This window comes from Eutrema salsugineum, unplaced genomic scaffold (genome assembly GCF_000478725.1).
Source record: "Eutrema salsugineum unplaced genomic scaffold, Eutsalg1_0 scaffold_1, whole genome shotgun sequence".
Taxonomy (NCBI): Eukaryota; Viridiplantae; Streptophyta; class Magnoliopsida; order Brassicales; family Brassicaceae; genus Eutrema; species Eutrema salsugineum.
The window spans coordinates 3,964,642-3,978,460 of record NW_006256909.1 but is presented as its reverse complement, the minus strand read 5'-3'; the positions used below and the strand labels follow the sequence as shown (position 1 = coordinate 3,978,460).

At 34.1% G+C, this 13,819-nt stretch overlaps 3 protein-coding genes across 5 annotated transcripts; all 3 read right to left on the bottom strand.

The window, feature by feature from the left end:
* Positions 1-214: 214 nt before the first annotated feature.
* LOC18031024 (vacuolar protein-sorting-associated protein 36) lies at positions 215-1,044 on the bottom strand. Its single transcript, XM_006412635.2, has 3 exons — positions 1,021-1,044; positions 849-924; positions 215-729 (listed from the first exon to the last, which is right to left on the bottom strand). Exons 1-3 carry the CDS (start codon positions 1,042-1,044, stop codon positions 215-217), a joined length of 615 nt encoding a protein of 204 aa, XP_006412698.2.
* Positions 1,045-1,425: 381 nt separating this feature from the next.
* Positions 1,426-3,909, bottom strand: LOC18031023 (autophagy-related protein 18b). 3 transcript variants are annotated; one of them, XM_024149555.1, is made up of 11 exons: positions 3,763-3,909; positions 3,560-3,633; positions 3,156-3,229; positions 2,966-3,075; positions 2,783-2,874; positions 2,589-2,701; positions 2,349-2,468; positions 2,107-2,252; positions 1,900-2,013; positions 1,736-1,804; positions 1,426-1,642 (listed from the first exon to the last, which is right to left on the bottom strand). In XM_024149555.1, exons 1-11 carry the CDS (start codon positions 3,819-3,821, stop codon positions 1,525-1,527), a joined length of 1,089 nt encoding a protein of 362 aa, XP_024005323.1. In that variant the 5' UTR covers positions 3,822-3,909; the 3' UTR covers positions 1,426-1,524. The 3 variants fall into 3 exon arrangements, with proteins under 3 accessions (XP_024005323.1, XP_024005324.1, XP_006412697.1); XM_024149556.1 differs by lacking the exons at positions 3,560-3,633; positions 3,763-3,909 and adding an exon at positions 3,396-3,533; XM_006412634.2 differs by lacking the exons at positions 3,560-3,633; positions 3,763-3,909 and adding an exon at positions 3,477-3,533.
* Positions 3,910-4,231: 322 nt separating this feature from the next.
* LOC18031022 (probable LRR receptor-like serine/threonine-protein kinase At4g30520) lies at positions 4,232-7,718 on the bottom strand. The gene is given in 12 exon segments (XM_024149384.1): positions 4,232-4,813; positions 4,902-5,054; positions 5,056-5,282; positions 5,364-5,708; positions 5,789-5,920; positions 6,014-6,114; positions 6,208-6,267; positions 6,371-6,442; positions 6,539-6,682; positions 6,796-6,867; positions 6,980-7,112; positions 7,213-7,718. Coding segments are annotated over 12 exon segments (1,923 nt in total). The 5' UTR covers positions 7,301-7,718; the 3' UTR covers positions 4,232-4,417.
* Between the last annotated feature and the right edge of the window lie 6,101 nt (positions 7,719-13,819).

Genomic DNA, 13,819 nt, shown 5'->3' with positions numbered 1-13,819 from the left:
CGTGTGATATTATGGTTCTTTTTGAGAAAGAGATAAAAATACGCACGTTCCAGTGTCCATGAAGATTCATTATTGATATCACCAACTCCAAATTCTTAGGATATCAAGCACAAGATCGTTGTAAATATCATGCACAAACTCTAAAAATATATATATATATATATATAGACTAAATCGTTGCTGGAGACTACAAAAAAAGAATAAACATAACAAGTCACATGATCCTGCATTGTAAGTCACCCATCGTAAAGTTTTTAGGCGGAGGAGGCGTCGGTGGAAAACTCTTAGCCACAGGCTCCTTAGGCTCGTCGTTCTGGTGGTACGTGTACAGTTGTGGAGGTGGCGGCTGAGGATGACGCTGAAATGTATATGGCACTGGAAGAACATAAGGTTGATGGTATGGTTGAAACTGAGTCATCATCGGATTTGGTGGAGCATAAGAGCCTTGTTGTTGATAATAATTGGGTTGATGATAAGAATGGTATTGTTGTTGTTGTTGTTGATGATGATTGAAGAAAGCATTAGGAGCGTTTATGGAGCCAGACGGATAACTACATTGTTCCATAAATTGGTTTCTTCGATCTTCTGTTGGCTTTTTGCATTCGTTATTGCTCCATATAATTTCAGCTTTTTTGCCTGCTTGTGTAATCTTTTCGAGTATTTTTTGTGGATCGATTTTCCCATATAGATATACCGTTTTACTTCGCTTGTCGATCGTGAAATTTACATCTGGATATATATATATATAGAAGAAAAATAAATATTACTTATGAATTCAGGAACACAAGTGAAAATCAAGTAAACTGAAAAAGATATAATTAAACAAGAGAAGTGAGAGATTATGAAACCATTAATGGTGATGAGTAAATTTTCCAGCGTCTTCTTCCATCCTTTGGTAGGAGATTCTATCTTCAAAACACACGCCTGTGAAGATACTTAAACACATAAGATATATCTACACATGCATTAAAAAAAATTATCATGTAAACACTAATCTTACAATCTATTATGTGTATGTACCATGTGATTAGAGGATGATTCCATTGATATTAGATTGAAGACGCTTTTTTTTTATTGTTCTTGAGGAACCTTTATATATAAGGGAGGTTTTGCGTAACATAGATGATTTTCTATCCAAATTGATTAACTGAATCATGGAAATTTTTTATATCAGTGAATGACGATGATATATGGAGATCTATGACTTTCTATTTTTTCTTTGTTAATGAATATGTGTATCTCGTTTTGTTTCCTTAATTAAGGAATATTTGGATATGAGAATGATCTAGATAAAGACATTTCCTCGCTCCTGTTCTGAAGATCAAGACATTTTGTTCAAGAGACCATTCTATAGTTCGTTTTCTTGAACACAAAATAAATGAAGATTAAGATACAGCGACAAAAAGAAAAGAAAAAAAAATCTTAATGAAACTCAAGTTACAAATTGTTTATATACAAAAAGGAGCTGCCATGTACAAATTTGTCTATTGACATCTTTGGTATTGGGTTAATATCACCTAGTGGTTATGGAGAAAAGAGATTGAATTCACGTTCCAGTGTCCATAGAGATTCATTCTTGTTATTGATACTTAGCGTATACTCCTGGAAATATCCATTATACGTAATCACCGACACCATTGCCCTGAGAAAAAGGACGAGTAACACGAAAGAAAGACCATCAAGCTTTCGTGGTATCTGTTACAATACAACCGTGGAGATATCCTAAAATCTTTACCTAAGAGATGTAAACTGAGATGGAGATGATGTTCCTTCAAGTTTATCTATCTTCCTGACCACTGCATAACTGCAACACAAGCAAGCAACAGAAAATTAACCTCTTGGGTTATATATAGCCTAATAGGTCTCATTTCGCAGCGTCTACAAGATTAGCCTTTTCACCTTCTAATCCCGGGAGAAACTGCGTTTTGAAGCACGTGATGATGTGCTGGATCTAATGCATCACTCACGCTGTCGGGAAGAACCGATCCAAGAAAGCTAGTAGATCTTTTGCTTCTGGGACCAAGAAAAGATGAGGAAGACTCTTCAACACTGTTAAATATCTCACACGGTGTAGAGGAAGTACAGAGTGTGATTCTTAATCCTCACCTTTGGTTTATGGCCAACCTTAAAGAGAAGGCATGAATGGAGCCTGAAGAACTCGTTGCAATCAATATATCCGGAAGCTGTGTGGATGGTCCAAAAGAGAGTGAATATATTGTTGATGGGTATGTTCCTCTCCTGAAACTATATGACTGCAAACAGAAGAAAGAGAAACGATTAAGTATCTGTAGTCGAACGTAAGAAAAACCAAAATGTATTATGTATCCAAAGAGCAACTAACTATTCACCTTAGTTGCTTCTGAAACAAGATGGACTCGGATCAGAGTTCCTTGCTCAGATGCTGTAGCAATATACATTCCATTTGAAGAAAGGGCAATCGCAGCCAATGGAGAACGATGTGCATCTATCTGTAATCGAGTTTTCACAAACAGAGAAATAAAACGATCAAGTTTGTTAATAATTGGGTTTATGAATGCAACTCAGAAACTCAAATTTTAATCCAAAATTAGGTGAAGCATCCAGTAAACCTCACTGTGAGACTGCAACTCCATGACGTTATACACCAAAACAGATCCTTTCGTCGCACTAGCAGGAACAGCTAAGTAGCAGCCTTCAATACATGGAGAGAATGCAGAGAGACCTGCTCGAAGATAGACAAGAGATTCTTTTTTAAAACGAACTGCTATGATTAGAAGTTGATGAAGGAAACTTTCTGAGCTACCTTTTGGATTTGGCACCGTGTCGATAGTATCAAGCATAACAAGCGTATTCAAGTCGTAAACGAATGTTTTCTCTAGCAGCACAACAACAAGTCTGATAAGAACCAATCAGCACCATGAATTCACTTTCAAAAGAAACAACAAAACAAAACAATCAGTGATAATAAGTTTGGTAATTAACTAACCTTTTCTTGTTCATACGGACGGCGAGTATAGATGTTAAGAAGTTCAATTCCCTAAGAGGAGAACCCGTTGTGGTCTTGAATAAACAGAGACGCCTTGGGGATAGAGAAGCCTATAGTATATGAAATTTTCTCTAATCATACAAAAATCGAATTCGATAACCGAAAAAAAATTGTTCATTTAAGCACAAACCTGTTCACCAGCTCCAACAATTGCAAGGAGATCTGAGCTATACAACATTTCAACAATAACAAAGGCCCCAGCAGCTACCAATAACAAACAAATCACAAAGCAAACAACTTTCAATCCATAGTGTCAGAAAAAATTGAAGCTTGAAATAAATCAATCACAACAGGGAATTAATGTTCAGATACTATCCAATCTAAAATTTTAAACATCTAACAGTCATTTTCTTCAATATCAGAATCATACTTGAGAATTCGATTAATCTAACCAAATTTCTTTCAAACCCATCATCTTAAAGTCCCAGAGATCAATTAAAAGGAAATATACAGAGCAAACAGTAGGTCTCTTGATGAACACAGAATTGCAGAACCAAAACGAGCAGAGAATCTTATCGGATGATTAAAACTTGCCTCGTTCATAACAAAGTCTGCCTGTGGTGGAATCGAATATTTTGAAGGAATCTTTTGAACTTATCGCAAAACCACTGCGAAAATGGAGCAGCCAACAACAACAACAAAAGGGCAGCTTCTGTGTTACGTTTTCCCGGGAAAAATCTACTAAAAGAATCGAATTTTGTTAAATTTCTACATTGAAAGCGGAAATAAAAACTCACCTATTATCTTGATTGAAAGAAACACAATAGATTGGAGATGGAGAGGACTGATTCGCCATGTCGCCAAATTGTAAAAGACTCTCCTTTTTCTACAAGCAGCTTCTTTTTTTCTTTACTTTATATATGTTGTGTTTTCGTCGTCTTCTTCTTCTCCATCTCCTCCAAAACGCTGTCGTTTCCCATTTCCATACGAATCTGGTATTGTTGTTCGCGATGACAAGTGAAAATGACACATGAGAGTCAAAGTTAGACAAAAGTGTCCACCCATTAGCTTAGAGGACCACAAAACCTTATGATAAAAACAAATTCCAAATTCTGGTAACTCAATAAGTATTGATGCGATTGAGAGCGCAAATCAGATTCTGGTCAAAAGAAAAAGTCAAACAAATCAGTCTCATAGTTTCTTCATTTGCCATCACAATGTTAAAGCAAAAAGCTCAGATCTTTCTTTCCAAACTCCATAAATCAATGAAACTCACAAGAAAAAATACCTTCCAAAAAGTTAATATATACATTAACATAACGAACACAGAATCTCAAACTGTAGAGAGATTTTCATCATCACCAACATATACATGTCTATATTATAACTAAAAGTGTAGAGCATTTCCATCGAAAAATGATATCTTTTTGTGTCTTTCTTGAGTTCTCTGTGTTATCTAGGACCGGATAATTCCATGGCGAATGAATCTAAAGGCTGTTGGTCATCGTCATCATCGAAAGCCGAAGAGCCAAACATTTGATAAGTTGGATCATTGCAATGTGCTTCAAGCCTTGAGACAGAAGTGGTAGACAGAGATGAGATTGTCTTAAAAGAGATATTGGCATGGTAGAAATGTGAATGGTTATGCGAAGCAGCCCATTTCTCAGCTAATCCATCGCCTTCAAGCATCAAAACCACTTCAGACATTTTAGGCCGATGAGCCGGAAGATATTGTGTGCATAGCAAAGCCACTTGCAACATCTCTCCAACCTCAATCTTATCGTAGTTAGTCCCGAGTTCTCGGTCCACCAATTCCTCTACTTTCATCTCTTCGTGCAATTTCCTCACCTAAAAATCCAAGTTAAAAAAAATGTTGAATTTGATTGATCTTATATAAGCAATCAAGAAAATGTATGTTCTGAGTCTCGTTACTTACCCATTCAAGCATAGCTCCTTTCTGGCTAACGGTTTTACCAAACTCAAGAGCTCTCAATCCGGTTATGAGCTCTAGCAAGAGTATACCAAAACCAAACACATCGGTTTTCTCAGAAGACTGACCGGTGGAGAGATATTCAGGTGCAATGTGGCCCAACCGTGCCACGAACCGCGGTTGTGACATGAGAATCCTCGTGGTTAAGAAGCTTCGCAAGCCCAAAGTCACCAACAACAGCTTCAAAGCACTCGTCCAAGAGAATATTAGCAGCTTTGACATCTCTGTGAATGATCTTGGGATCACATTGCTCATGTAGATACAACAAACCTCTCGCTGCACCAATCGCTATCCTCTTCCTCATGTTCCAGTCCAATGCCGGTTTAGCTAAAACAGTTGAAACAAAATTGGTTAAAAGAAGTCGTTGCAAATGAGATTTTGGATCAACGAATCAAGACTTATACCAACATTTAAGCTTAGAGGCGACGCTGCCATTAGGCATGTATGGATAAACAAGAAGCCTTTCACCAGAAGTTGCGCAATAACCGATTAACCGAAGCAGATTCCTATGAACAGCTAAGCTAATCATCTCTAGCTCGGTACGAAACTGTGAATTCCCTGAAGTTCCATTGATATCTTTCAACCGCTTCACTGCCACCATTGTCCCGTCTCCAAGCTTTCCTCTATACACATTACCGAATCCTCCAGCGCCGAGAATGTTCTTGGAACTGAAACCATCTGTAGATACATGGAGTTCTCTGAATGTGAAGCTTCTTAGATTCCCAAGTCCTTGAAGCCCTTCTTCTTGCTTGTCTGCTAAAAAGCAAAACTTTAATCTTTAAACATCTTCATGAATCAAAGTTGTACAAAGCACAAAGCTGAAATCGACGAACCGTTCAAGTTAAGGATCAGTAGCCTTCTTTGTTTCTTTCGGTACAAACAAAAGGACCCGAGAGCAAGGATTAGTAACACAACAAAGCCAAGGCTTACACCGAGCGCTATCGCCAATCTATTTGACTTGCGTCCTACACAAACTCAAGTAACAGGACAGATTTAATGAAAGGTTGGTTATTAATGCGTAATTCAGGAAAAAACCGAGGCAAGAACGAGAATTATACCCGAAGAGGAGCTCAAAGAAACAGAAAGAGGACTTGCATTGATAGATCCAGAACAAATCTCAGGTGGGCTGCTTCTACAAATCAATGGATTCCCAGCAACACTACATTCAACAAGGAAGCAGAAGCAACAATTAGTCCTATAAGAATTTGTGAAATCAATTGAGATTTTAAAAACACAAAACAAGGTTTTTTACTTGAAAGTCTTGGCTGGGAATTTAGGAACAGGACCACTGAGATTGTTGTAAGACAAGTCCCTGGATTTCAAAAAAAAAAAAAAAAAATCAGACAAAAACAAAGACAATCTTCATCCAAGGTAAAAAAAATTTGTAAACAGAAAAGACAAATCTTTATACTCACAAGAAGGAGAGATGAGGAATTTGAGACAAAGAGGCAGGGAAGGGCCCAGACAATGAGTTGTTGTTCAGTCTCCTATTGGAAAACCAATTCGTACGAGGTAAGATGATTTATGAACTGATTAACTCAGTACATGGTGAACAAGATTGAAGATAAGAGAAGAAAACTCACAGATATTGAAGGCTGCTTAGCTGCTCAACGGAAACGGGGATTTCGCCGGTGAATCGGTTGTTGGAGAGATCCAAAGTTTGTAATTTGGGAAGTAAACCGAGCTCCGGTGGGATTTTGCCGGAGATGTTGTTATTCTGCAATAACCTTCAAAAACCCCCAAAAGCAGGAAAATGAGGTTTTTTACAAAAATAATATTTTAGAATTTTTTTTTAAAAAAAACAAGAGGGATGGAGGATCCGAGGATGTCGTAATCTTACACTTGTCGGAGATTTGTGAGGTTACCGATTGACTCAGATAAACTTCCCGACAGAGATTGGCTAGGCGCTCCTCTACAATTGGGAGAAGAGAGCAGTGAGATTTGTCGCCATTAATGAACTCTATAGAAGCAGAATCGAAGGAGAAACACAATAATTTTTGTAGAAAAATAAGAAGAAAACTCACAGGCCAGTGACGAGGTTGTCGGGGGAGCAAGTGATCATAGCCCAGCTACAAGGATCAACTGAAAATTCGTCCCAGTTGTTCAAAGCTCCATGAGGATCATGCAAACCATTCTTTATATTTATTAACGCCTCCACTGTAACCCATTTTAGCAAAATCAGACACAAATAATAAAAATCCAAACTTTAAGCCAAAGGAACAGTAAAGAATAGAAATTTATGTTGTTGTAGTGTTACCTTCAGAGTTTCTGGGCTCGGAAGAGAGAGTAAGAGTAGAGAAAGAGAGAAACAAGAACAAGTAGAGGAGATGAAGTTGAGTCATCATCGTCTTCCTTGTAAAGAAATTACCATAATGGAAGCTTTAGCTATGAGAGAAGTAAAGAAGAAAAATTCAGAAGAGAAGGGAGACAACATTTACTTTTCTTTTGGGTTTGTGCCCACAAACACACATAGGAAAAGAAGAGAAAGCAAAAGCAAACAAGAAAAGAAAGAAAAAAAATCTCTGCTTTATTTTTAAAAAGAAGAAATCTCGGGTCTATCAAAGAAGAAGTCTTTCTTTCTCCCTTCGTCTCCAACAGTCTCTCTCACAGGAGATGTATGAGTTTGTTGGCTTAAGTAAAGAAGGTGAAACATGAGACGTTTAAATGATGTAGAGAGAGTGAGAGAGAGAGAGAGAGAGATACAGAGGCAAAACAAAAGAGGAGAGAGAGAGTTGTGGGGAGAGAGAATCAGGGGAAGCTGATACGGACTGTCGGACCCGGGAAGGTGGATGCTAGTCTACTCTACACTCTCTCTCTTTTCTTTGTCCCTTTTTTTTTTTTTTGTCGTCTTTTTTTTTCTTTGTCCCTTTTTCTTATTGCTAATTTCGCGTATTATATATTACAACTATAGTTTTTTTTAATTAAAAATTTTGATTATTTTTAGTGTTTGTGTTTTTGTACTGTTTATTATTTTGTTTTACATATCATATTTCCATTAAACATCTTTCTAAAGTTGTAAACATAAACCGAAAAACATACAACAACAAAAAATAAACTCGAAAAACAAATAGAACACTTTTCTTTTATATTATGAATTTGTTTATATTATGAATTTGTTTGTACACTTTATAATTTGATGAGTTGTTTTTTTTTTAAAGTATCTATTAATTTTTATTTTGTAGTGACTACAAACATAAATATCACGTATAAACAATCAGACTAAATTTTGATAATAAAATATTATATATATTTTTAAATTCAAAAACTTATGTTTATAGATAAAATGACCAAAGTGGATTGGGTATTAATTTTCTCATGTATAATAAAACTAAGGGAGTCCACTCAGCTGTATATAAATATTCTCTAAAATGTCCGAGTTACAAAAAATTGTTTTAATTCTCCATTTTACAGTAAAATTAAAAGATGAAATAAAACAGAAAACTGATGTAATGTACTAGGACTACCAGTGACAGGCTAGAGGACTCTGATATGCACGCTAAAATGCGCTATCTCCTCCATCCTTTTGTCTTTTTCAGATTTTTCTTCCATCTTAATGGAAACAATTATTCTACCAGAAGATGAAATTTGAAATTGGCTGTCTCCCTACCTAAATTTGAAATTTGATGATTCGCATATATAGAGCTTATTGTATAAAAATGTCAAAACGCAACAACATGAGATAGTGACTTGTACCAAGAGAACCGAGCAACAACAAGTAAGATCAGCCTCAAATAGGGAGAATCCACACTTTGCCTGATGGGGTGCGTTATTTTGTGATGTTACATTGTTTATGATAAGACCCTATACTTTTGATTTTTTCCTCTATTTGTCACTCTATTTTCTTTGTCGTTATTTGGCCCACATCCTCCTCCTTTCGTGTTAATTTAATCGAACGCCCTCCTCTAATAATTACATCTCTGTCTTTCTTTTTTCTTATTCAATTACTTTTCTATCTTTTTCCCCATTCAATCACGTCTTACTTTACTGCAAGAACATTCATGACCCCCACGTTTCGAATTTATGGTTTTTTTCATAAAGTTTTCGTAAAACAAATTTTGATTCCTTGGTCTAGTTTAATAAAATATGTACAAACTTAAATCCAAACGTCGTGGCATTAAAGATGTTGTGATCATAGATGAATACTGATTTCAGCAATTTGATTGAAGAGATGATTTTACATTCATCTCGTATGTAAGAAAGAATAATATTAAGTTTCAGATCATTGACTCATAATCTTCATAATCATAGATCAAATATTACTATAATAATAACTGGTAAGTCCAGATAACTTAATCATTATTTTATAATATAACACTACATGTAAGTTAAATCTGATAACATCGAATTGAAACTAGTATCATTTTGATAACTCTTTTATCTTGTCTTCACCGAAGTGTCAGTTAACGCATTCACCTAATGGGTGACAACGTCGAATATATTGTCACAACACTGTAATTGCCTTGATGACTTTTTTTTTTTTTTGGTGCAACCAAACCTTGATGACTAAAAACATGAAAACGATTAAATTGAATCTTGGTTTAGAAAAATCAATTCCTAAACAAAGAAATAAAATATAAAATAGAAGAGGCAAAGTACGGAGATGGAAGTGGCCAAAATGCCTAATTAAGCTGAGCAAGATGAGGTAAGCAGCGAGATGCTTTGCAACCAATCGCCTTATTTACTTGTCACGCATTATCAATGATCCTTACATCATGCATGCATCTTTGTACTTGTTTCATATATATTCCCTGATTAACTTTCATCTTCACACACAATACATTAGTAAAACTCGATGACTAACTCTATTACCTTTTGTAATCGTTTTATTCACGTACGCTCGAGGAATTGAAACCTAATCTTACTAGAAAAATATTGTTGAATGTTTCACAAATAATTTAACATCAGAAGTAGATTCATGTGGCTTTAATTAATAATACCCAACCGAGTTTAAAGGTAAGAACTAATGTTGGAAGCAATCTTGTGTTTTTGAAATGTAAAGAATGGTGAAAAGAAAACCGAATTTATAAGACATAAATATTTGATTTTTCACTAAAGTGGAGAAAAAATGGGATGATGGGACAAATCCAGCTACAGATCAATTGTTAATATGCGTTTCGGCTTCTGTTTCAATATTCCTTTTTTGTTAAAATTATTCTTATATATTTTACAAAATTTAAGCATATTGCAAACACTTAGGGAAAAAATGGGAAATAATTATATTTCACGAAGGGTTCATAAAAGTAGAATCATCTTCCCAATAATTTGCACGAACTCCTTCAGTAATGTTTGTTTCATCTTTTTATCCACGGGACCATATTCTGATCATATGCACCAATTCTATATGCTTTATTCCACTAAAGTCCTTTTCAAATTTTTTTAATTAAAGTTCTTTCTAATATATATTGTCATTTTTTTATCAATATGCTTTGTGATGAGTTTAATGTGTGTAGCAGAATAGTGTTGGTTGTGCATCCTGGCAATGGAGCCTGAGTCATCTATCATATAATTACTATTTTAGGTTATTTCTTTATATTTAAGTAATGGATCTTGAAGTCATTTTACTGTTTACAAATGTAGTGGGAAAATGCTTAAATTTACCAACAAATAGATGAACAGTATCACAATGTTGAATATTGCCTATATAAATTTTTATTTTTTTATATTTTGTAAGTAACACAATTAAAATGTAAATCGGTCTGATGAATTCAACCCGACTGGTTGACCTCGGTAATCTAATGACCTGAAAAAAATTCTAATGACTTCGTACCAGCAAAGCATGTAATTTCGGTTTTTAAAACTACGTAAAAAGGCTACAAAAAGCAAACAAAGTATGAACGATCTAAAAGTGTGAAGAAAAACAAAAAAGAAATACTATATTTTCCTACGCAAAACCAATTTTTTAAAACTATGTAATACGAGAGGAAACAAAAGCAAATACTATATCTTAATAAGAGAGATTGGTGATCTAGTATCATGGGCCAAAAGCCCAAAGGTTTGATAGCCCAAATGGCATATCACATGAACACTGTGTTTCCTCTTAAATATCAAATTCAAATCCTATAGGCTATAAGAGATACTAAACATTTAGTAAATGGTTGTCACACGAATACCCCCATATGATGTGAAACTTTGTTTGGGCTTCGAGTACAGACGAGGGAATTAATTCTTCCCCACATTCCCCAAGAAAACTGTAGCAAGAACCTAAAATACTAATTGTAGTTAATTTATAATACTAGCAAGAAACTTTGATGATTAAGACCATATCATATCAGATTGTATATGAAGCATATACAATAAGGTGTCGGCCTGACCCTGACTTAATGATTGCTTCTTGCATTGAACACTGTTACACCACTCACCTTGTTTTTGACGTCATACCACTCAACTCTCCAGTCGTTCTCTCATACTCATACTGTTTCCAATTTTATTTCGTTCACTAAATAATTGCTTCTTTTTAACCGTTCATTAATTAAGCTGATAAGTTGTAATCTCTGCGTAAGACCATATCCAATGGTTGCCTCTATTTTTTCCTCTAAAATAGAGAAACTTTAAAATAGAGATGTATTTGTCTCCAATGGTTACTTCTATTTTTCCCTCTAAAAAGGAATATTCTCAATATATTCTTTTTGTTATTTGTTCTTAACACCTTTTATTAATAAAATTTATGAATTGACCCCACTTATTTTTTTACAAAAACTTACATACTAACGTTGATAAATAAAATTTGTGAATTAATCTTTTATTTTACTTTTTTTAAAAGTTTTCTTAAATTATAGTAATAGTAACCTTTGACTACTAAAATTTTTTAAATTAATTCCACTTATGTTACTTTTTTATGAAAGTTTCAACATATTATAATAATACTAGAAGTTAAAATTCATAAATTAAAAAAAAATTAAATTCTGTTAATTTTCATTTATTTTTATGTATTTTTAATTTGCAATTACTTTTTTGTAGTTTAATATCAATGAAAATTTTTATATTTATTCATATTATATGTTTTTTTTTAAACTATAACCAAAATTATCTCATTTATATTCATAAAAAATTATATTTTTTGCATAAATAGAAAGATTTAAAAGTTATAGGACTACTTTACAAATAAAAAAGTTCACCTCTATTATAGAGGGAAAAAATAGAATTCCTCTATATTTGGAGGAAAAAATAGCAATCTCTATTTTAGAGGGGAAAATAGAGGTGAATTGGAGCATAATCTCTATTTTCACCTCTAAAATAGAGATGGGTTGGAAATGTCCTAAGTAACCAAATAAATTATCGGGTTTTATGAAATGCACATTCCCCGAGAGTAGTAAAAATGTAGAATCAAGAAACAACCATCTCTCTCTGTTTTTCCTCTGTTGTGTCGTGTGTCTTCAACAATGCACATCGAATTATATAAAAAAAAATCATTAGACATACATGCAATATCATTACCAATGTATATAAATGCAATATCATTGCCAATATATACGTACACATATTAAATCCTTGGAAAATGACAACTCGAGAAATCAGAAGATATATAATTAAAATATATGCTATGGCTAGAAATAAAATGATATACTACTCTTTCATACAGCCAAGTTCTTGCATAATTGATGAAAGTAATAAATCTTTAACAGAGAACAAACTGATGAAAATAAATATGAGAAAGCTATTTTTGCAGTTCATAAATTTTATTTTTGACAAGAAGCAAAAACAAGTGATTTGTTTAATAAATGAAGAAGAAAAGAAGAGTGAAAGTGATAATTGAAAAAAAAAGAAAAGAAAGTGATAATTGTGACAAGGAGATTGAGCCATTCCGCCAATATCACTACTTCCGAAAACGTGACTCTATTTTTGTTTTTTTCATCTTAAAGGACCAAATTAAAGACACATAATAACGAATGAATCTGATACAAGACATTGAAGAGTTATAAAACTCAATTTTTCTTCTTCTCTTACGAAAATGCCCTTCTTGAAACCCCACCATTGTTGCAGTAATACTCAGTATCTTCCATTACTTTCTTCTACTCAACAAAAATTCAAGAGAAGAACAAAAAATCAGATAAAACATTAAGGACAGGATCAAGTGAAAACGAGAGAGGGAGAGAGAGGAGTGGATTTTGGTATATACAGAATACAGCTGGTGAAGAAGATGAAGAAGAATGATGTGAAGCGGAAGGTGAGATAGGAATACATATTTCCTTGCTCTTCTTGCTTTTTTTTTCACCTTTTATGGATTCTTCTCAGCTTTGTATTTTGTTCTTTATTGGTTTCGTCTGAGAGAAGCCTCTCTGTAAACATTTCCTTCTCTCTCTCTTTCTCTCCAAAGTTCTTTGTGTGGGCACTAAATACGACTTTCATAAAATACTTAATTTAGTAAAAAAAAATCTTGTATTAATTACTTCGAAAATTTATATATTTGGATTGTAATTTTGCTGCAATAGTGGGTTGATTAGCAAAACTGATCGATATGTACGTAAATGATTAAAATAATATAAGATCTAAGATGGTCTGACCAAAAACATGTGATCCCTAGTCGAAGCTAGATTTTATCGAGACTCCAACCACCAAACCCTACACACATTTTCATTTTCACCTTTCCCAAATACCCATGACACACACAAAATATATATGTATATACAACTGGCTTCGGTATAATAGTTGAACCGAACCGGAATTGAAAATTAGTTGTAGGTGTTGGTTATGTTCATTATGTTGCTCGTAGTTAGCCTAGTAGGTGTTGGCTGTATGTTCATTATGTTGCATTGCAGAGTAGAAATATCTAACGGAGTAAATAAATACACGTGCACGGAGATGGTAAGAGTGAGTTACAAGAATACAGACTTTAGAAGAACAAAAATTAAGAAATAGATAAAGAG

What these genes read in the sequence shown, in the direction of transcription:
- LOC18031024 (XM_006412635.2), bottom strand. Translation starts at nt 1,044, where the DNA reads ATGGAATCATCCTCTAATCACATG. An exon ending in AATCATCCTCTAATCACATG is followed by an intron (nt 925 to 1,020) that starts GTACATACACAT and finishes GTATCTTCACAG; the next exon opens with GCGTGTGTTTTGAAGATAGA. An exon ending in TTTACTCATCACCATTAATG is followed by an intron (nt 730 to 848) that starts GTTTCATAATCT and finishes ATATATATCCAG; the next exon opens with ATGTAAATTTCACGATCGAC.
- LOC18031023 (XM_024149555.1), bottom strand. Translation starts at nt 3,821, where the DNA reads ATGGCGAATCAGTCCTCTCCATCTCCAATCTATTGTGTTTCTTTCAAT. An exon ending in GTCCGTATGAACAAGAAAAG is followed by an intron (nt 2,875 to 2,965) that starts GTTAGTTAATTA and finishes GGTTCTTATCAG; the next exon opens with ACTTGTTGTTGTGCTGCTAG. An exon ending in CACGGTGCCAAATCCAAAAG is followed by an intron (nt 2,702 to 2,782) that starts GTAGCTCAGAAA and finishes ATCTTCGAGCAG; the next exon opens with GTCTCTCTGCATTCTCTCCA.